Here is a 23,244-nt window from a genome sequence, read left to right as displayed (position 1 = left end):
ATATATGATTGGTGATGTTTTTTTCATGAGTTGATAGCTGGCAGTAAGCTTAAACTGTCAAATGTGATCATATTTGTTTCCAGAAATCGATCAAGGGAGTCTTACCTCATCGAGTATGCATTGTTCTCTGTTTACATTTTCATTATAAATGCATATCTAAACAGAGAACATGGGTTCTCATCCAACTTGGTTTCAGTCTTGATTCTCTTAGAGCCCATTTGAGTATTACTGACGTGTCCCTTTGTTTTGTCATGAATGAGCACATGAATGAAGAACAAAAGTGTTCAAAGGTGAGTATCATGTAATGCCAGTGATAAGGGGGAGAGACAACTGACTCTTAGTGCCCACTTGGGTAATGTAGTTCAAGTACCATTATAAACTGACAGGAGAAGACGTGGACTGTTTGAAAGACTCTAGAATTTTTGCTGCTGCAATCGATCTTTGGGTCAGTTTGTCCTTCAGTTCACTCTTGCAACTACTGGAGTAGAAATCCAGTCAAGATCTATGCTTGAATATGGGATTTCACATATTAGCATTCTAGGCTAATGTTGGCTTATTATTACTCTGCAACTTGCTAGTGGTCTCACTTCTGGTTCTAGCTAAGGAATAGTTGTTCCATATGAAGTCTACCCGACCATTTTCATCCATATTTCATCATGTTACTGAGTGAGTTTTTTTGACTTTATGAAGACTTTACTTCACTCAGCAGAAACTTGTTTAAATAAATGGTCTTACTATTTTTAGATACTGCAGCCTATTAGATTTTAGTAAAGGGATTGTTATCTCTGTAACTTTAGACTCAGTCAGGCTTTGCACCAGTTTAGACTTTGTATCAGTTCAGCCAAATGCCATCCACCACAGCTGAATGTTGAATCCAAGTAGAAACACTTAAGCATGTTTGTCTGTAATGGCCACTAGGTGCTGCCAAGAACTGCACTGAAATCAATAGAAAACCGTGAATCATTTCAATTCATTTAAATGCAGTACTCCTTACTTGATGTTTGTCCTTTTGAGTAGAAGTTAGATTTAGGCTCCCCATAACACTTATCCCTTTACAATGTCAAGACCAGTATGTCTACTAAAGGTTTCTGCTTGGTTAACACTTAATTATTTGTATATGTTACTGTATATGTTTTTTTTTTCTGCATCTGAAAACTAAAAACGAATCTCTGTGATTCTTAATCGTGGCTGATGTGACATTTATTCTTCAATGGTTATGGTCTGGTCCTGGGATCATACAGCACATTCAGTTGCATAATAGAATAGGTCAGTACGGAGACATTTTGTCCTAAGCACACATTTCCTTCAGATCTAGACATGATCGCATTAATATGGTGCAGTAAAGGGGCAAATACAATGTAACTTTCTGAAAATTCAAGCATGCATTTTCCACAACATGTGAGGAGGATCCCGTGCTCAGGCAGCAACAGTACGGGCAATTCCACTAAAAGCAATAATAAAGGGGTTAGTTGGACTATGAAATGGGCTGGTTTTACTGGGTAGGTGATGATAGAAGGAGGGCACTTCACCAGCTTCACCTGACTGACTGGGGAAATTACTCATTCTCTTTCTGTCACTGTAGTAACCCCCCCCCCCCCCACACCCACTCGCTCTTAGTTCCGTAGAACAAAGCAGATCCATGGTAGAGATTCATGTAATCCCCTCAGCTCCCCTCTTACTTCCACAGATAAGACACTTTTTATATGTCGCCCTTGATAAAAGTTCCCCTCTGGGACTTGTCAGAAATTAACTTTATCTGGTCTTTAATTACGGTACATGTGCTCTGATGCATCTCTCACACACCCCTAAACCCTAACTTCACCCTCCCGAGCCCACCCCTAACACTGTCATTTTCAAAGCTATTTTAAGACAATGTGTGATTATCTGTGACATTGCTTGACATGTGCCTCAAGGCTGTCTCTCTCTCTCTCTCCACGATGTCTGCTCTCTCCCTCTGTCTCCCTCTCTTTTCGCTTCTGTCTCTCTCTAATCAAAAAACCAAACCATGCAGACAGCTCAGAGCAAATAACAAGTCACTCCCCGTGGATGTTTGAAGATGACGGAGCGACCGGAGCGGCGAGGGAGAAAATACACTGTGATCGTTCCCGGTCTTGAAGCCAACACAATATTTCTACTCACATTTCTGCACCAGTATTATTTGTTTAATTATTTATTTGGGGCATTTTTTTTCATATATTCTTGTTTTGCTTGTAGTTCATGGACACACAACCAATTATCTGTAATGTTGGTTTCTTCCAAAATCGTTTGGTTCATGGAAGCAAAGCCAGAAATTCAACACGTCACTAATTTTTGAATTTGAGTGGGAATTTAACAGAATTTGGTTTCTGTTGAAAGCCTTGTGTTGTTATTTATGATGTGAAGGCAGCGTTAACATGTTCATAATGATTTGTAATAATGATGTGTAAAAAAAAAAAAAAAAAAAAGATTAGATCCTATTCAGGCTTATGTGGACACTTAGTAGCAGTAGCACAGACACCTCTGTTTCATAGAATAATTTATAAGAAATATTCCTCATTTTAAGTTTGCATGCTCAAGTTCAAGCTAACACAATACCTTTGTTATGCAAAGACTGTAATGAGTTATCCTGAAAGTGTTTTTATGTTCTTCCCACCAGTCTCTTAGAACTGAAGAATCTACTCAGATGACTAGTAAACCAAAAGTCCACTTTGCCTTTTTAAAGCTTTTTGGATGTACCTTAACTTGGATGACTGAGAACCTTCACAGACACATTGTAGTGAATTCACTCCCACCATCCACCATGACCTCCTCCGACATATTTGAGACTCTCTTCTTGTCAGATTTCCAAGATCTTGCGAACATCTTACCAGGCACTGAACACAGTTGTTCAGACCAATTGGCATCCTATGAGGATTTACTGGTGCACACTGTATAGTTAAAAACCCTTGGATTAACTTGTCACAATGCTGTAGAATCTTACACATGTTCCTGAATCGATTCTGTTCTTAAGACAACATTCTAAAACCATCAGTTGTTTTTTGAAGGTTTCCTCAAGGAAACCAAATATGATGGCGGGGGACGTTCCAAGAAGACAGTAGTCAGGTCTAAGTAACAGCTGGAAGAAAATCAGCATTTATATTAAAGCGGGCTTAGACAGCAGCCAGTGAAACATTGATGAAATTACCCATCTACCTTCTGTCAAAATGTTGCCCATGTATCATAGCCAGAGCAAATACCACATAATTACATAATTAATCAGATCATGTATGTTTCCCTTTTCCTCATTTTTGTTCCTCCGTACAAGAGTCAAATGCATGTAATCACTTGTTCTGTAATGTAATCTGATCAGGGCCATGTAATTCTTCATTTTCCAACAGCTCCCTGGAGCAACGAATGTGAGAGCGAGATGAATGTGGCTGAGTCTCTGTCCCTCTTCTCTCTGTCTCTGTGCTTTTCTTTTCTTCTAAATGTGGCTCCCTCTGTGTGGTTAACCACTTGGCCATGTAGCTGCTGGCAGCTGCGTCTTCCGCCACAAGACAATATCTCTCCTCCTCGCTTGTCTCTCCACGAATCTACCCATCCATCCATCCATCCATCCATCCGTCCTCTATTCCCCTTTTCTCTTCCTCCTCCTTCCCTCCTCGCTTCTATCTTCTTATTTCTCCTCTTCATCCTCTGCTTCCCTTTCCTCTTCCTCCTCTCCCTTTTCCTCTCTCCCTCCAGTGGCGACACCAACCATCAGGTCCCATCTATCTGTGTGTACGTCAGCAATTAGAGCATCGTGGCAGCCAAATGCCAGCCATGTCCCCGAGCTACGCACACACACACACACACACACACACACACACACACACTCAAAGGCTATGCCCTGACAAAACAGCAAGAGAACAAATCACACCATAATTTAGAATCTTGCTGCGCTAAAATCTCATTATATTACAGACGTATGGATTTGGCGGCATGCACGGCTGGGGAGCCAGTGCTATAAATTCCACCAATCGTAAATTATTAAAGGAAAGATAGAAATGACCGTCTCCTGCCCAGATTAGCTGTAAATCACACTCAAACATGGTTTGTTTAAGGAATTAAGTCCCATGTGGTGTAAGGTACCTTACAGGTTATTGCTAAGTCGCCGGCTGGTACGGAGGGTCAAGTATGAGCTGCCTTAAAATATCAAAGGATTATAGGTTCAAACCATAAAATAGAGAAGGGCTTGCAGCGACAAAACCTTGTCTTTATCTGTTTAAACACAGGCCTCTGGAGAACCGTATTTGCTGTTTTACCATTTTTTTTTTTTTTTATAGAACGCCCAATAGTTGAGCCAATGAGCAACATAAACAATAGCAGACACCCACAACTTGTCACACCCTCTCCACTCCTCTCACCTCAGTCGAATTTAGATTTTCTTTTTTTAAAAAAAGAATTGAATTTCAGGATGAACCCGGCCGAGCGGAGGTGTTGCACGCTGCAAGAGGGCAGCCCCGGCCATCTGCTGTCAGCTTGGCTTTTCCTTATCACGCTGTCACTTCTTCAGAGATGTCAGGGGTTTCATAACACCGAGGCATGCCTCTGTTCAGATAGATGCTAGGAAATCTGCTGGGAACAGAAAAAGACTCTGTGTTCTCCTGTGTGTGCTAACGCTCAGAGCTCTGCACTTAAGGATAAGAAGTAACCCTTTGCGTTATAATACACCATTAAATGCATATTGGCTGGTGGAATCAAATGAGATGGTGGCTACCAAATTGGACAAAGTGTGGCATTGTGAGCCACAAAATTCATGTATGTACGGGTTGAATGAAAGATTCAACACAACCGTGTATTTTGTTGGTGAAAGGAGAGAATTCAAAGTACCCAGCACGTGCAGTTCTGTCTATTTTGACACATCAACTTCAAGTTAGTTCAGAAGTGGTTGTTTTTTGATCAGCAAGGAAACGCCGCATGGAAGGACAAGACGTTTTGATTCATCCGACAAACCCGCGCTGATGATTTGCTGCGTTTTGCGTTCAGTGAAATCATGAACGCGATTTCAAGGTATGCAAAATGAAAGCGGGGTGAAGAAGCAGTGCAGATGCCTCCGCAGTGAAACAGGTGCTATCAAAGTGCTTCCTAGTCAATACACAGAGGCGGCATTTAAAAACATCAGGGGGCTGGACTAAAGGGTGGCATTAGACTTTGAATGGAGAGGGATCTAATACATGGATGGTCCTCTTCCTCGGTCAGCCCATTGACTTCAAACTGAGCCTATTAGCAAGACAACACACCACTAATGGCACTGCTGCTGCTGCCCCTCATGTGTATGGAGACCACCCAGTTCACACACACACACACACACACACACAGGCACAATCCTTTCCACTTTTCCCACGCTATTGTTACTTAAAACATTGGTATATTATAGCGTGAAACCAGATCAAAGTGCTAGTTCCATTAGAAACCCATAACACCCTGTTAAGAGTGAATGCACTGGTAGTCTTGCGTGATGAACTGTAAGGAGGAGACAGAAAGTGTGGCGATAGTTGGATGAAAAAGGCCTTTTTGGCCATGACTGAGCGTTAGTTAAGATCAGCAGAGTGGGGATGATATCAGATAGTTTGAACTTAACACGGATGCTCTGAACAAGAGTTTAGAATATCTATCTGTATATGTAAGTATGTATATCATTTAGGGACTGTTCCTTCAAGTTTTTGTGATTAGTCTCTTTATCGGGAACTTACATTTGGCTCCAAAGTCTTACATTTTGAATAACATGCAATTGGTGCTGTTGGACAACTGCAATTTCACCTCATGGTACCGTTAGAAGTCACCTTAAGTCACAGTTCTTCCCCACTTGTCTGCTTTTTGCCCCTTTGTTGCCCAGCTTGAATCAAACAATGAATGCAAGCTTGTGCCACTGCAGCCGACTCAAAAGAGGGTCACAAAGGCACAGTCTGCACTACTGGTCAGTTCCACTTGTGACCAGCAGGGGGTGTAGAGCAGAGGGAGACCGAGGACCTGAACGCTTTTTCTCTATCTTCATCCACTTCGTTTTGATATAGTGATAGTTTTTTTGTTTGTTTGTTTTGTTTTTGTTTTTGTTTTTGTTTTGCCTTGGACTCCTACAAATATTCCACACCCCTCTTGTTGACATGTTGGACTTAATTTCTTGACCATGACTTGTTATTTTCCCTTAAGATGCTTGTGACAATAGTGATTAGATGACTGTAGTGAACATATTCGGCGTATTCATGAATCTAACGAGAGAAAACAGAATTTTATTTGGACGAGAAAGAGAAACGCTGAGCTTGTTGGATTTTACATCCGATTAAATAGCTTAGTCTTATTGGCAGCTTAATAATAAGCGCTCTGCTTTGTATAAACAAATTCTGCCAACTTGTAAATGTAATGAAAGTTTCGGTGGATTGTTGCCGGGGCTCGACACAGCTCCGGCTTTAGTGAACCTCTCTCTGTCTCACTAACTTCACTCCAGCCCGCACTTTATAAGAGTGTATGGTATTCCACCTCTTTTTGTTAAGAGGACTTCATTGGCTTTATAGCAAATAGCAGTCTCTCCAACTGGTGAAAGAGAAGGAGAAAAACGGGACAGCAAGAGAGGAGAGAGAGAAGGAGAGAGAGAGAAAGAGAGAGGAGGGGGGTAATTCATTCACTTTGCGCACAAAGCGCAGTGGAAATCACCCAGGGGAACGAAACGCCAGACAGAGGGGAGAGGCATGAAGGGGGTAGCGGGATCGTGTGGTGCTAAGAACTGTGTCCAGACCCGAACAAACACACATACTGATTCCAAAACTATGTTCAATATTTGATTTCTTTCTTTTCTTTTTTTAATTTAATTTATTTTTTTTTTACTTACTAGTGTCCCATCTTTCGTTGAATTGGAACGAGAAGCGCCGAATTATAAAGTTGACCTGAAGCGGCAAATGTACTGTCATCTTGTTTGTTTTTAACTTGGAAAACCGATAGGAAATATGTATTAAGACTGTTCGGTCAGTGATCTCCAACACGACGGCAAAATGTGAGAAAATGTATTCTAAGGCCATGAAATACGCTGTCCCCGTCTTTGGGAGCAGCGCATTTCCAAATTGATGGCTCTTGTGAAAAAACAAACAAAAAAACTTCACATCTAAATGGGTAAATAATGAATAAATGTATGTGTGTGTGTGAAGAAAGTGTTTTGTTTTAACGAAGAAATGATAGAGAGGTGTGGAAGCCTATCTGTCAGTCAATGAGCGACCCGAGCGCTGCGCGGCAGCACTGCACCTCGGAGCGCTCTGGACCCTGGACCCCCCCTCCTCCTCTTCCATCCCTCCCTCCCTCCCCCGTTCCCCCGTCCTCCCCATCCACCCCCACTCTCCCCTCTCAGCCCAGCTCCAGCCTCACACACGTCGCTGTTGAGCACTGTGAGCCCCCCCACACCACCCTCCCCTCACGCCGCCGCCGCCACCACCACTGCCTGCCACCGTCTCTGCGATCCAGCGCTCCCTCACCGGCTTCACTCCTTCTCCTCTCACTGATCGTCCCTCTCGGTGTTTCAGCGGAGGGGCTACACGCGCTATTGCGCTATTGATACCCACTTTACAGTGTGTTTGTGGAAAGTCAGCCTCTCTCTCTGTCTCTCTCTCCCTCGCTCTACCCGTCCTCCTCTCTGGCTTGGCTTTGGTAAACTAACAGGGAGGTGTTAACTACTTTTGCTTCCCCAAAGCGCCTCCCGTTATCTCCGGCGCTGCTGCGCGACAGCCAGAGGGGCCAGTACTACTGAATTCCTACTCCGCAGAAAAGTTTTCGTTTTGTTGTGAGGATAAAAAAAAGGGAGCCGGAAACCGAGGAGTCGCCTGCATTAGAAGCGGATTGTTCCACGGCGAGGTGAGTAAGTGACTGTCTTTTTGTTGTTGTTGGGTTTGAAGCTCATACAGTTTGTGTTTCCACGCTTTTTCGCGTTCCGCCGCTCCTTTCTGTTTTGGAGGCATATTGGTTTCACCGTTTCAGTAAACTCTCTCAGGGATGTGCGATTTCGTCGCTGCGCGCAGAGGGGACATTTCCATGCGTGGAAAGAAAAAAAAATAGAAAAAGTCACGGCACGGGCTGTGTCCGCATGGGCACCGAGTTTTACGCGTGTGCGCGCGGACGCGTGTGCGTTTATATCAGTTTATGTCACTTTATCTGTGCGCGTGCGTGCGAACTCGAGCTTTCCCGACCAGTCTTCTTGGAAGCTCTTGAATGGTTTAGTGCGTGTGTCGATTATGCATACATTGCCATCACCATACATTACTACATCACAGGTTGATCCTACGTTGAATCAATACTACTTAAACTTTAAAATAGTCTAAATATGGATCTGGTCATCGCCTTTTAAGCAGTCCTTATGGAACCGGTGAGGCTACACGGGTTATTCACAAACCCCCTCAGAAACAGAAAAAGTTACTATTTTTGCTCTCGAGCCAAATTTCTGATCCACAGCAATGAGCGTCAGTCTGCAGGCCCACTCTCAACACATTTATATAAAAGTTAAACTTCATTTGTTGCCACGAAGGCGGCGGGTCCTATAGCTCACTGAATGTTTCTATATCTGTATTCCAGTGGAAGTTACTGTCACTGTGGAGCACCGAAGCACATCCTCATAATGATGAGGACATATGGCTTAAACTGCCGCATATTGGCCCCGTTATCTGGGGTTTAATAAACACTCTGATGAGGCTGATTTGAATTCACATAGCGCAGATAGAATTTTTTTGGAGGACGCTTGTTCCACAGCCTTGTTGGGATCACTGATTTTCATCAATAAATTTGCGTTTCATTCGTCAAATCTGAATCGATGATTTTATTCAACTGCGTGTTTGTAAAATAATAAAAATACAAATGGTAATTTACGGGTAATTCTATATCTGCGCGCACGTGAATGCACGTCCTTGTACAATTAATCTCTCACTAAGAAACAGACCACTTGAATTCAAAAAATGACCACTGCGTAGCAGGCGCACGCACGCACGCACACACACACAGGTCTAAACGTAGCTGGGAAACACCTGTTAACTAGTGAGCCGCTATAATTTACATCCTCCCCCTAAACAAGCAGCGCCCAGCCAGTGGAAGTCCCGGGGGCCTTTCAGCTTCATGGCCGAGGACGGGGAGCCAAAATACGGATTCATTCTCGCGCCAGCTCCTGCTGCTGCTCCGTCGGTAGTCTACTACTGAAAACAACATTCACTTTTAGTTCATATTTCCCACATTCGGCTGTGTCTCAAAAAGAAGAAAAGATTCTTAACAAAACACAATATTTTCATTTTATTCTACTTTTGTTAGTCAAACATTTTTCTCCCCTGTATTTTTGTCCAACTCTTATTCTGGTTTTTGCCGGTTAGCTGAGTGCAATTTCTTTTTTTTTCTCCTTCACATTTTTAAATGATAAAAGACTCGGACACTAAAAAGGAGTTGAGGCGGACCTTTTTCCCCCTTTTAGACCGATGTCTCGTTGTTGTGGGCTTTCCGAAAGATTTTTAAATAATCCCTTTCAGAGACATTTATTTCATTTCCTGTGTGCTGGCCTTGTCTTCATCGCCTTCATCGTTTTTGTCTTTTTAAATTAACAAGCAAACAAGTGAACAGTCACGCACGCGCCTGTACTAACGCACGAAGCCAAAACACTCAGAAAACAGAATAATAAAATTAGGAGTGTGGGAAAAATGCGGCAAACCTATTAACAGTAATTTCCAAGTTAAAAAGTCCTCTCAGTGCCAGCAATAAATAGTGCGTAAAAACTCACTTCTGGAGCGAAGGTGCGCCCGAGGCGGGTCATTGAACTCACCACACAGCGATGATTGAGTTATAGTTCCTCCAAAAAAATCAGAAACCCTGCTCCAGATCCAGACTCGGTCATCCCAGAGAGATGGATCCCCTCGGATTGATTTTATTGATTGTCGGATCAACCGGACCTGACTTCTAATGACTGGCCGAGCCTTTTCATTTTCCAACCAAACATATTAGCAAGCAATAATTATCCTTTAAACGGGAAACGAGGAAGGCGGGCAGATGTTATAGAAACACTTACTATTTCCAAATACAGATAGATAAATGATGATTTATAGTCAGCGCGGATTGAAGTTGTGGTCTTCTATCGTATTTGTTACGAACAAAAATCTGACAAAGAAAAAAAAATGTTGCAGCGTTTCCTGTAATTATATGAAACCTATCATTATTCTACTAAAAGCAGAATTCTCTAGTAGTCGATATTATTTTTAATTTATAATAGATGATTAATAATGAAAAGTAAATGTTTTAATTTAACAGGATGTCAATTTTTAATAAACCAATTAAATCAAAGTTTTATTGCAATATATTTAATGAGTAATTCAGGGCCATGATCAGTGCACGCGTGTATGTGACATGAAGTCTTACGCATTTAACGGATCATTTAAAACAATATTCATAGAACTTAAATAGCATTTTTTTAATTAAGGGCAAAGATTACATGTGCTGTATATATCATTATTGCGTAATTATTTGTTAAATGCTGTCATTCACAGTGATGCACCGCCTCGTTTTTTTCCTCCTGTATCATTTAATTATTTCCCGCTTCAGTTTTCAGACCTGAGTGATTTATAGGCTGCCGCTCATTTCCCATGAATTCAACTTTCTTGTTCCACGTTCACATTTAAACACGCTACGAATGGATCGTATTTTTATTGATATGTTTCAGTAAAAGTTGGGTTTTTTTCACAGTAACTTTTGGTATTTTTATTTTAACTTTTTATATCTGCTGTCTGGTATTGATTCAGAGATTGTGCGCCGGAGCGCTGGGATAATGACCCTCCCTATTTACAGCCCAAAATGTGAAAGTAATTATTTTTTAAATGAAACAACATAACACGGGCCTTTAAAATGATTTTTAATTTAAAGTCTCTGAATAACTGCCGTCTATTTATTGTTTTTATTAATTCCTTCAGGCCGCAACTTCTCAGCCCCGCTTCGCACTTCCCAAAGGGATATTCTGTAGGCGCAAAGGAGAAGAAAAAAAGTGTGGATGTTGGAGGAAAAGTAGCAACGATGATTTATTTGTCAGCGTTTTCGATTCTACCCCTCCTCCTACCCTTCTCTCTCTCTCTCTCTCTCTCTCTCTCTCTCTCTCTCTCTCTCTCTCTCTCTCTCTCTCTCAGCAGTCAGCTGTTATTGCTTGCCATTGATCTCTCTTGCTCCCCTCTTTACGCAGCCAGAAGTGAACTAAAATTAATGTCCATTTCACACCTCGCTCTCGGATCGATGGCCGCAGGGAGAGAAGTTTATTTTAATTTGGATCCCAAGAAGCGCAATGTCCCAAATAAAACAAATAAAGAAATAAAAAAATAATAAGAATAAAAAGCCCCCTTCCTGCGTCATTATCAGGAAACCAGTTAACTTTCACTTTAATCGCGATTATCACCCGCTGAGAAGCTTCGAATCATATTCATCAGGTCCAAGTGATTTTATTCGAGAATGAAAAGCAGGTGTGTGGAATGGATTTGTGTTCAAACCACCATCTCCATGCAGAGAGAGGAATTAAGAATTATTTAAAAAGAAGCGGGTGTAACTTCAAGATTCGTCTGACCTCGTTCCACTTGTTCTCCTCCTCCACGTGTTTTCTCAAAGGGAACGAATCCGTTATAAATCCATATTACATCAGGGTTGTGTAAATATATTCTCAGCCAAAAATTGGCTATTTCTTCTATTTTTGGAAATATCAATGCGTCATGACGCGTGCATTAACACTCCACCCTCCTCCTCTCTCCTATAAGATGACGCTGATAGTAAATTAACCACGAGTCGCTCACTCGCGACTAGTTTGATGACCCCCCCTCGGTCTATTAAGTCCTATCAATATGCACTAATTCCTCATTCTTTATTAAAAGCAGAACCAACTCCTTCTGCACTTCTTCACCCCTCCGACATTTCCCCCCTTCTCCCCCCGCCGTCCGCGTGTGTTTTATTATTTTGTTGTGCTAATAAACACTGCCGCTTATTTGACATGCAGACGGTAATTGAAATAAACGCGTCGCCGGTAAATAACAAGTGTTTGAACACGCAGACACGAGAGCGGGCCTCCTTGGAGAGAAAGTGCGTCCTGCGCGCTCTGCATCTCAAAACTTTGTGTTATTGTTGTGCAGTTATCGCCCCGTCTAATCGCCGTAATTAAGAGCGGAGAGCGGATGCAATCATTTATTGGATGCATATTGTCGAGCTGTCTCTCTTATCAAACCGACCAAACGTCCTGCATCACTGGAAATTGCAGCCTGTCCGCGACGCAGACTGTGTTTTGGGGCGATTTTGATTGATTTGTGTAATGTTCCGTGTTTGAAGTTGTCGAAGTTTTATTTCACATTTTTCGCGCGCATTACTTTCATATCAGAAATGTATTCTCTGTATAATTTATTTCATTTCATTGATTTATTTGATAAAAGAAACTTATTTCAATGTTAATGCATATTAAACACTTGTTTTAGAAAACAGGTGGAAATAGTCTACACTTAATCCTTGCCCCGATTATATAAATAGATATATTTGTTACCAAACCCAGAAAATAAGAATTCTTCCATAATCCTGAATCCTCTCCCTGCAAATTCACATCCAGACCCAATAATTCCTTTTATTGATGACAGGAAAGGGGAGTAGCTCACGTTCAGTCATTTTCTATTGGAAGGAAATCACTCCATGGAGGGGATGCTGTGTTTAATGGTTTGATTGCATTGGAGAAGGCAGCCACTGGTAATGCCGTTACAGGGGGAAATATCACTTGGAGACGCTATTGGCAACAAGAGAAAGTCAAAGAATTAGCCTAATGGTGGGGGTGGGGGTAGAGTTGTGTCGGATGTCAGATATTTTCTATTCTCCATGCTGCCCTGCGTCTATTTCCCTCTCCGTATCTCCCCCTGCACCACCACCGCCTTTACCCCCCCCCGTGCATCCTTCCCACCCACTGCATCATATCTCTCTCAGGTTTCCCCCCCATTCGTCAATTACACTGTGGAGCCGGATCACAAACTCCCTGCTTGGAAAATAAGCTAATATTCACCCACCCACCCCCCTCCCTCCCTCTCTCGCACACCTCCCCAGAAGACACTGTTGGTGCATTTGCGTGCATCGATTGCAGACAGGCACTATTTGTGTAGCCCGCTTATCATTTTTCTCTGTGTGGCCAGCCAGTCCTCCAGGCAGATAAAACAAGGAGCAGGACCGGCCGCTGCGCAAATGTGCGCTCACAGCACGCCGCTTTACACATCTGCCTGTCTGCACACCAGCAGGTTGATATTCACTTTGCGTCGCTGGCGTCTTGTAAAGTTAACATAAAGCATAAGGTGTGGGTGGAGTTTCGTCTCAGTCCTCCAGCAGCTTCGTCGCCGACGCTGCATCTCCGACGCTGACCTTTGACCTCCGCGAGGAGCTCGACAGATCATTTCTCTGCGGGCGTTAAATAAGTTCCCCTTTGTTCATATTATCGTTATTAACTCCACAATGGCGGATTATTATAACAAAACCTGTGAGTGAAAACAGTATACCTGGCAACAGTTTTCCTTGTTAAACTGGTACTAATTGGCTTGCTCGCAGCCTGTAGTACAAATCGGTCAGCCAGCCGCCTGTCTGCCTGCCAGCTAGCTAGATTAGTGGCTGCTGTTGTACAGACCAGCACAGCAATAAAGACTCATAGAAGGGCGTCTGGTGCCACACACACTCAGCGAGACTCTAACACGAAAGCATAATTTTGTTTAGACTGTGTATTTGAACAATCAGGTTATAAAAGTATTGTGTTTTGGAGAGAAAGACACAGCTATGAGCAATGAAAGCAGATTGTCGCCTTTGGTCAAGTTCACTGTTGCGACAGGTGGAAAGTGCAGCACAGATCGACATCCACAACTGGATGTTAAGTTCAGTGAAGATCTTTTAATCCCAGAAATTGCTCAAGACACACAACTAACGTTGGGATCTGTTTGCCCCTGACGGCAGCTAAATATGTAGAAGTCTGCTTTACAGAATTTCAGGGAATAAGAAAAATGTTGAGATTTGTTTTTACCAAAGATCCAAACATCCCAAAATACACACATGGTAATCTATGAGAAATGGAACGGTGTGTTTTTTCCATTTAGCCTTGTCTGGTACCAGGAATTAGCTGGCCCCGCTGAACCGGACCTCTCTGGTGCTGCCATGAATAGAAATCCCTGCCACAGGTCAGGGTCGACTTCCAGAATGATTTTTGTCTGCGGGCCATGACTCTGTCTCCAAAATCACAAAGGCTCATTTGAGGAGTAAATCCTTTTTGCTCTTTGCGGGAGCATTTGATGAATGTCACTGAAACTGTTTAGAAACGAAAAGCAACAGAAAACGCACAGGCCTGCTTTTTTATGCATTCAGACATTTAAAGAAAAAAAAAAAATTACTTTTTGTCAGGTAACACATTCCACAAAATGTTTTTGTTATCATTGAACTGCTGCACACAAGCTTGTCCAATCCTTATTGATTTTGGTGCTGAATATTGTCCAAGTGTCATTATCCACCTCAGGATGATGTGTGTGTCTGCCTGTTATTAAATCTTCCAGTAATATTTTCCACTGCTGATGCATATATCTCCTGTTAACTGCGGCAGCTGTTGACTGCAGCAAATAACCTGGTTACAGATTTCATATCAGAGAGGATGAAAGGAAGAGAAAAAAAAGAGGGAGGAACATGAGATTGGATATTCGAAAGACATTTGGAAACAAAATTAGGGTTTTACAGCTGGAAGGAAAGACAAGGACAAATAATATGAGAGGGGAAGAGAGGGGAGAGATAAATGGGTGTGATTCTTATTCACAAGGACATTTGAGCTTTGCCTCACGGCCAGACATGAATGAGTAGATTTCAATAGTATCGACTGTTGCTTTGGACATCAGCAAACACACACAGATGCGCACACCTACTAACGCACAAGCACAAACGCTGCAGTCTTGTCTGGAATACAGAGCGGACCTGTCTGCAGGTCAGCTCGCTTTCCGTGCCACAAAAGCACGCACACAATCACTGCACCGAGACCGCTGACTTTGTGTTTCCCTCCATAGCAGCAAATATTTAATATCTGACGGCAGGGTTTTAAATAGCTGTGTTTTCTTTGTCTTTTGGCTGCTTTACACTGCAGTCTTTGGAAAATGTTGTCTGTTTTGACCATCTTAAGGCTTCATTTGTAGCTTTTGGCACCGCAGTTTTTCTTCAATGACTTGTTCTACTATGTCATGCATGAGAGGCGCGCTGATGTGCACAAGCTCGGTGTTGTTGCTCAGTGAAAACCACATATGTCCTTATTTGGTGGGTTTCACACAGGATTAAATTCTATTCGTCCGTGTTTTAAGTGAGAAATGTTCAGCTCTTTGTCAACTTGTTACGTGTGTTAAAATGACTATTGTTTAAATAAGAAAATACCTCTTATTTATTTATACTTAATATTTTAAGTAATAAAATAGTTTTTTTTTTCATTCTAAACTTTGACACTTATTTTTATGGTGCACATTGTTGTAATCATAATAAAATACATAAATGTGCCAAAGCCTCCTGGGTAGCATTATGAACAAGGAGAGAGAAGCTAAAGGCAAACTCTGCAGTCCATAAAATTTCATTCGAGGCTCAGGACTTTTGAGTAGGAGCTTTTTTTTTTTCTTCTCACTTAACATATTTTACATGGTTTATAATGAAATAATACATATTTCATTCAAAAGGTTTTTTGTATTTGCATGCACTTGGGTCAGTGTGTTTCAATCGGCATATCAAGTTAAAGTCTATTGCATTTTGATTTTTCGAACTCCAAATTGTCTGTATGTAAATGATGCTATGTGTGAGTGGATGTGGATCCACCAGAGAGATGAGATGAATGACACAGCTTGGCTTGTCTTGTAATAAAATGTCAGAGTGGCACTTTCATGCTTGTCAACAGTCTCTAAATATACCCAAGGACTAGGAAGCGCAAACTCTCTCTCACACACACACACACACATTGAAACAGGCCTGTGGTTTTGACTGCTTTTTTCTCTGTCTCCATTAAAAAAAAAAAAAAAAAAAAAAAACTTCAGCTGCTTTTCTTCTCGACAGTTTCAGCAGACACACACAGATGAGTGCATATATATATATATACATATATATATATACATACACACACACACACCAGTCACAGTCGACAAGACATTTTTATAACAAAAATTGGATTCCACTTCGTTCCTCTCTGAAACTCAGCAGACACACTGGAAAACTTGATGTGACAAGTTTCAGCGACGTGTTGGAACACCAAATAGCATCAGTTACACACCCAAAGCACCCATGCAAGAAAAATATTTATTCCGAGCAGTCAACAAAAAGGAAGGCCTCGCTAAGATGGGTGCTCTTTGATGCCTAAGGAGCTGTTTCGGATCTCATTTTCTTTCCCACGTTTCTGAACCACATATGAAAAAAACACAGACTATGGGGATGATAAAACATTTAATTCTGTCCTACACAGAAAATGCACTTATTCTTATCATTGGCTGACTAAAGGTATTGCATTGCTGTCATCAAAATATCCAGAAACTCTTGAGTAGTCCAACAATCAAATAACATCCTATGATTATTTTAAGTTGCAATAACAATGTTTATGACCACAGTTTCCAATTATTCTCCATGGAATCTGTGACTCCTGCTGCCCACATCTCAATAACTCATATTTTCTGGGTGAAATTCCCCCTCAGAATGATGTTAAAGCACATTGTTGTTGACATCGCAATTTCGCCGACTGGTACAACATTGTCACTTAAAGTGCAGATTCGACGTGAAAAGCACCTCATCGCTGTTTGTGTTTAATATCGCGCTGACAGCTGTATCATTCTTGCACACTGTAATCAAATTATGACAGCGTGGTAAATGTTCCCCCGTGACATTTTCTATTATAAAATGCATATAGCCGATGTCAGACAATGAGTGGGTGGTATCCCTCCGGTGGCAAATGGGATTGTAAGTGGCACCGGCTGACATTATACGTGTTTGAGTTACATGTAATTGCGCCCGTGTATTGATGATATGCATAGGTGTATGTCATCTGGAATTATGATTGTTGTGTTAGAGATACGGTGAAAACATCATTTACTATTTCACATTTCAGATTAATGTGTTCCGTGTGTGAAGGTATGGATAAAAAAAAAAAAAAAAAGCGAGCACACAGAATGAATGAATGGAATTGAGTTTATTTTTTTAAGTCGTCAAAACACGCACATGTCTAAGTGCGTGTGTGCGTGTGCATACGTGACCACCGAGCCAAAAGATAAAAGGCAGCCAGCTCGGGGTTTTTACCCTTTGCAGCGATATCACACCCTATTCTCTTCTTTTCTTGCCACCTCTCCTTTGCCCACTTGTTCCCCACTCCTGTCTCGTCTCTCATTTTGGTATCTCCTCTCTTTTCTGTTTCTCCTCCTCCTCCATGTGTTGTCCACTTGTTTCCACACCTCTCATTTTTCATCTCTCACCCCCTCTTCACGTTTCCTCTGCTCTCCTCTTGTTTCCCATCCGATCCTTCAGTCTGATTCCCTCCCCACTCCTTCCCGACTCGCTCCTCTTCTGCTGCGGCCTGTAAGGAAATATCCAGTGTCCTCTTATTGGATTGGCTGCTTCATGTTGGCGGCCCTTCGCTCGCCGCCTCTCGGCCTGTTGGGTAATGATAATAAAATTGAAATATCCCAGTACTTATCAGTGTATTACCTTGCTATCAACACCTCAGACTCCCTCCTGCTTTAGAGGTTATACAGGAGAAAGCATGATCTGATATACGGCGTGAACGGAGAGGATGCCAGCCGAGGTAGAGAGGGAGGGAAAAGGAGAGGGTAAACTGATACAGACAGAGGGAAGAAAGAATGGGAGAAAGTTTAGTTATGACTACATTTTCAAAGAGCTATTTCCAGGGTGGATTTTAATGGATAGGAAAGACTGGGTGAAAAGTGATGGACTAGGATGAGGGATATGTAACATGACTCTGTGGCATTTGTCCAGACCAGCAGTGTGTTATCGTAAGCCGCTCTCAACACTCCACACGGGTCTACTGTACATTTGCGGTAATGTAAAACATTGCACATCTTCCTATCTCCCTCTGTCTCTGGGCCTTCTCCTCTCTCCTTTCTCTCGGCAGTTGTCGTTCCGTGTGTGTGTGTGTGTGTGTGCGTGCGTGTGCGGGAGGTAGAGGAGCGTGCCAAAGCCGAGATCAGGTTTGGAAATTGATTTGAATGAGTGTTGTGGACAGCTGATAGCTATAAAAGATTTTCTCCTTTCATTTCCCAGGGAGTTTCTCCTTTGATGTTGGCTGGTAGTCAACGCAGCTTTGAAGCTCGTCTAGAGCGGGCCGGGCCTCTACTTGACGCTGTGTGAGTGTGTATCCGTTGTGTGTTTACGTGTGCATGCGCATGGCTTCATGTTTGACCTTTTTACATGAACGAGAATTCCGCTTTTTGGGATTTGTTGCACGTGCCGAATAATCTCATCTGACTTTATAAAGCCAGGTAAAGCTACTCGTGATAACCTATTTGCATTTAAGCTTATCTATATTTTTTACTCAAGCACAAAATCCCACCATCGCTTATAAATGACAAGCTCATCTTTACCTCCTCTTAATCTCAACATATTGGACCTTTAACAAAGCAGCCACCTTCAAATTGCCCTTTAGGGATAAAAATCTTTGAAATGTTATTTCGTCGTTTCGTCGCGATGCCTCTCTGCGTTCCTCCGACCGACCAATCGGTTGCTACAATCTAATCCCCGGGAGGCAAGATTCTAGTCTGTTGCCACGGATGCCGGGGGGGTGGGTCGTGAGGTCAAGTACGGCTAATTTATTCACTCAGTCAGATTTCCTCTGGCTCGTGGATGGCAGATGGAGAGGTCTGATATGATATCACCCATCTGAATCACCCAAGGGAGGACAGGGGAGGCAGAGATGGGGAAGGGAGGGATGGATGGAGGGATGAGAGGAGAAGAGATTGACAGGAAAGATGTAAAAATAAAGGGTGGACAGATAGTAAAAATTGGGGAATTAAAAGTGGTTAGATGGAGAGATAGGAGATATGGCAGCACAGCCTGCGAGAGTGTGGAGTGTGTTCGCCCCACTGAGTCGGGTGTTGTGCTCAACATTGAGCCACACAGGCTGTTATCAGATGTGTGGGTGAAGTGTGTGTGTGTGTGTGTGTGTGTGTGTGTCTGTGTGTGTCCTTATCTTAAGACAAGTGGTTCTGGTCCAATAATATCCTGGGAGATGGTAGGAATAAGCGGCTTAGACCGAGATCTGAGATGGGGGAGGGAGGATAGATAGCATGAGGGAGATGAGAGGAAGAGATGAGAATAGGGAGAAGAGGAAGAGGTGGAGGGGATGGACAGATTACGAAGATGGAGGACAAGGAGGGGGACGTTTGGAAAGAGATGAGGCGTAGTGGTCTGCAGAGACTGGAATGGAAAGATGTGACGAGGAAGCGGTTTGGAGAATTTGAGAAGAGCAGAAGGTAAAGAGGAAAGTGAGAGAAGTTTGGAATAGTTCTTGGCTTTTTGTCAAAGGGCAGGGATTTATAGGATTTGAGCGGCAGTGTCAACTTGAGGACATTTTTTCCCAAGAGGTTTTGAATTTGTGGCTCCAACAACAGTGTGCGCCTAAGAACACTGTCCCCAAAGGCTTTGACTTCAAGCCCAGCGGCTCCTTTATTAAAACATTTCCACCCAGCTCCTCTCCTTTCCACTACAATTCAGAGTGAGGGCAAGACATCGATCTTTTTCTTCTAAAAAAAAGTAGCACCCCGTCTGTCTTTGGAAGTACCTATCATTAAAAAAGGATGAGGAGGTGTAAGATACATGTGAGAGGCTGTGCAAAGGACAAACAAAATAGAAGATTTTAAGTATTTCTGTGGGCACAGCCAGAACATTTTTTAGGGCTAATGTTTGGTTGAGGGTTCAAACAGGAGTAAGTGGGATTGGTTTCTGAGCTAATTGTTGAGAAATGTGTTTTGGTTACAAGGCTTTCAAGCTGTATTTGTTGTTCTTGTTAAAACAAGTCTTGTGGTGCTATCCATAAATCATAGAAAAATCTGGAACTCTGAAACTCATGGTTGTGTTTTATTTGTCCTCAGTTTGGTGACCACCTGAAGATGAGGAACCAGCTTTGACGAACTACAGATGTCCACCTTCCCCGGACCATTCAGCTGCAACGACGCGTCCAGTAAACACAAACAAGGGACGATTATTACACGGGAGGAAACACTTCATCTAGACCGTTTATTTTATTTATCATTCAGACTAAATTGGTCCTAAGTGTGACTTGGCTGATCATACTCAACAGCTTATATGGCATGGAATTATCTGAAATGAAGTGAGCTCCAGAGAATTTGTCTGAAGACACATTAAATTACTCTAGTTCCACTGAAGAGAAATGAACTGAATTCGAGCTAATCTGAAGTGACGCTGGCTGACACTTTTTATTTCATTCAAAATACTCTTTTCTTACAAAGGGATCTTGTCTGCGCCCCTTCCTTCAAAAAGGCCAAACTTTTGAGTCTCCAACCCAGATTCCTTCATTTCCTCAGACCCTTACGGAGGGTCTTGGGCATTCTCTGCAAGCTCTCTGAGGAGGAATCATCTCCTCCTCCTCCTTCTCTTTGATTCTGCAAAGATAAGTTGTCCATTCAGACATGGACCTCCACCGGGCAGCCTTCAAGATGGAGAGCTCCTCCTACTTGCCCAATCCCTTGGCCTCCCCAGCCCTCATGGTCCTGGCCTCCACAGCTGAAGCTTCTCGGGATGCCTCTATTCCTTGCCAGCAGCCACGTCCATTTGGCGTCCCAGTTTCTGTTGAGAAAGACGTTCATTTGCCATTTAACAATGGCTCTTACACATTTGCGTCAATGTACCACCGCCAAGGTGCAGTCCCACCAGGATTCCCCAACAGGGACTTTCCTCCGTCCCTTCTTCACCTCCATCATCAGTTTGCCCCGCCTAACCTGGACTGCTCGCCCATCAGCATGCTGAATCACAGTGGCGTTGGCGCCTTCAGGCCTTTTGCCTCACCTCCAGAAGATCGTGACGGAGCACCAGGCGGGTATCAGTCGGCGTTCACCCCAGCCAAGCGTCTCAAAGGCTGCCTGGACCCAGATGCTTCACCTCACCTGCGTTACTCCGATGCTGAGGGGAAAGAGTATGACTTTGGCGGCTCTCAAATACCTCCTGGAGGCTCACCCAGCAGCGCCTTGAAAGCAGTGGAGGACAGCGGGAAAAAGATCTTCGCCGTGTCAGGCCTCCTGTCTGATCGAGAGACTTCATCCAGCCCTGAGGACCGCATCGAGCGCTGTAAGTAACTATTTATTTTCTGTTCCACTTTTGCACTTAAAAAAACTGCAATTACTCTGAATTGCACATACAAATGGGTGATATATCATTGGAAACCTGTATCAATGGATGAAAAGTGTGCAAGGATTCCTGGAGTGACTCTTATGCTATGGTCATTTAACACCCAGCAGTGAGTTTGCTGCAGTTCTCTCCACTGCCCTTATCCCCGGAGTCAAACTTTAAAACTCTTGATCAAAGAACATTTATAATATAACAGCCCTTTGACTTTTAGCAAATGTCATTTTAAAATCCACATTTAAGACAAATTTACCAACCTGTACATCAAGACACATGCACAGTCGAATCTAATTAAAAAGTAAGTCAAAAAACTAACTGCAACTTTCTGCAATTTGTGAAAGAATGCAAATGTTCACGCACTACCATCACACACGCCAGTGAACAATCCCATCTATGTTCTCTTGTCATCATCTCTCCTGGCTCTCCCTGTCCTTGTTTCACAAGCCCACAGGCTCCACTGGTCACATTAGCATTCACCAGTGGAAGGATGCCATTTGGCCCTCACGCACTGGGAATCTGATTAGTGTGTGTGAGCGTGTGTGAGTGACTGGTTCAGAGACCGGCCATGCTCTTTGCCATCAGCATTCATCATAGCTCCACGCTGGCAGCCCTGGTGCCAAAAGATTTACCCACATAGCCAAGAGCTTGGCAGGCCATGTTTGTATGTGTGTAATGAAAGGAAGGTGGGAGATGGATTGTAAGAGCTCCAAGCACAAATACACAAGCATGCACAAACACTCCTCCAGACACACAAACGGCTTTTAGCATGAGCACCGACATCTCCTACACATGTCAACAAGCTGCATCGGATCTCGGTGACAAATTAGGAGACAGGCAGACGGAGAGAGACGTGCTTATAGTGTATAATTTAAGAAGTCTACATCTCTTTGAATTTTTAATTCTTTAGTTTCTCTCCTCAGTCTGTTCTCTCCCTACCTCGTTTTCCCTCCTTTCCATCTTTGAGAGCGTGCGTGTGTGTGCGTGCGTGTATTTGAGGAAAGCATTCTTGATGGAACATGTGAGAGACAGAGGCGACGACCTGAGACTGATCCGATAAAAAGACCACCGCAGGAGAGATGGAGAGGGTGAGAAAGAGAGAGGAATGAGTGAAGGAATGGAGAGGAGAAATTTGGAAAATGACACAGAGTGGTTTGCTGGGGGGTAAAGAAAAGAAGGTGAAGGAAGATGTCAAAGAGGCCTTAAATTTAATAGAGGAAAAAGTGATTATACTGTAGATTTAACTTGAAACCCAGATCTGTTTAATAACTAAACATCTTCTTACGATATCAGGCGACCGTGTTCACTCGATGTCTCTGATCACCTCTCTGTCATGTTCTCACCACAGATTCATGAGAACTGTGACAGAACAGAATAGGAGATGGAAACAGGGCTTCTGTGCTGTCTTTTGGAACGGCTGGATCTGTATCTAATCAGGTTAAATCTTGGCACAAGTAGCCTCCACCTCTGCCATAGGCTTCTAATGCAATTGGATGTGCAGAGGCACTGCTTACAGCAAAGAATTATGGGTTCTCCTTCGCTGGTTTTAGCTGTCCATGGGAGGCGTAAAGAACAAACAACACTTGGGTAGAATCCCGGGAGGACCGTGCTCTCACTGCTTCACACACACATTAACTAACTAGCAGCCTCCATGCTGCTTCACACGTACAATAGCTTATTTCTGACTCTCTCAGTGAAGAGGTTTATAATGCTTGGGATCTTATGACGTCATGTCGGGTTGTGGTATCAATTATTGGCATGAGATAGACTCTTAAAAATGTGGCAAATGCAATATCATTAGATTCCATGTCATTTACAAGGTTCAAACTTCAGCTCAGTTTGTTAAAAACTCCTGTGAAGTCTGAGGTTGTATCTAAGTTTATTTCATAAACTGTG

At 42.8% G+C, this 23,244-nt stretch overlaps 1 protein-coding gene across 16 annotated transcripts in view; it reads left to right on the top strand.

Annotated features, from left to right (window-relative positions):
- Positions 1 to 7,432: 7,432 nt before the first annotated feature.
- Positions 7,433 to 23,244, top strand: part of rnf220a (ring finger protein 220a) — a 147,560-nt gene continuing 131,748 nt past the window's right edge. For 3 of the 16 annotated variants that reach the window (XM_047588612.1, XM_047588611.1, XM_047588601.1), the window contains exons 1-2: positions 7,433 to 7,836; positions 20,082 to 21,294. In XM_047588612.1, the coding sequence (XP_047444568.1) occupies positions 20,640 to 21,294 (655 nt within the window). In that variant the 5' untranslated portion in view covers positions 7,433 to 7,836; positions 20,082 to 20,639. Of the gene's footprint in view, positions 7,841 to 18,255; positions 18,339 to 20,081; positions 21,295 to 23,244 lie in introns of all 16 variants that reach the window. The other 13 variants (XM_047588608.1, XM_047588606.1, XM_047588605.1 and 10 more) reach the window with 10 other exon arrangements.

The sequence above is a fragment of the Mugil cephalus genome, chromosome 7 (genome assembly GCF_022458985.1).
Source record: "Mugil cephalus isolate CIBA_MC_2020 chromosome 7, CIBA_Mcephalus_1.1, whole genome shotgun sequence".
Classification (NCBI taxonomy): domain Eukaryota; kingdom Metazoa; phylum Chordata; class Actinopteri; order Mugiliformes; family Mugilidae; genus Mugil; species Mugil cephalus.
The sequence above is the reverse complement of the archived record's forward strand: the minus strand, read 5'-3'. Positions and strand labels throughout refer to the sequence as shown.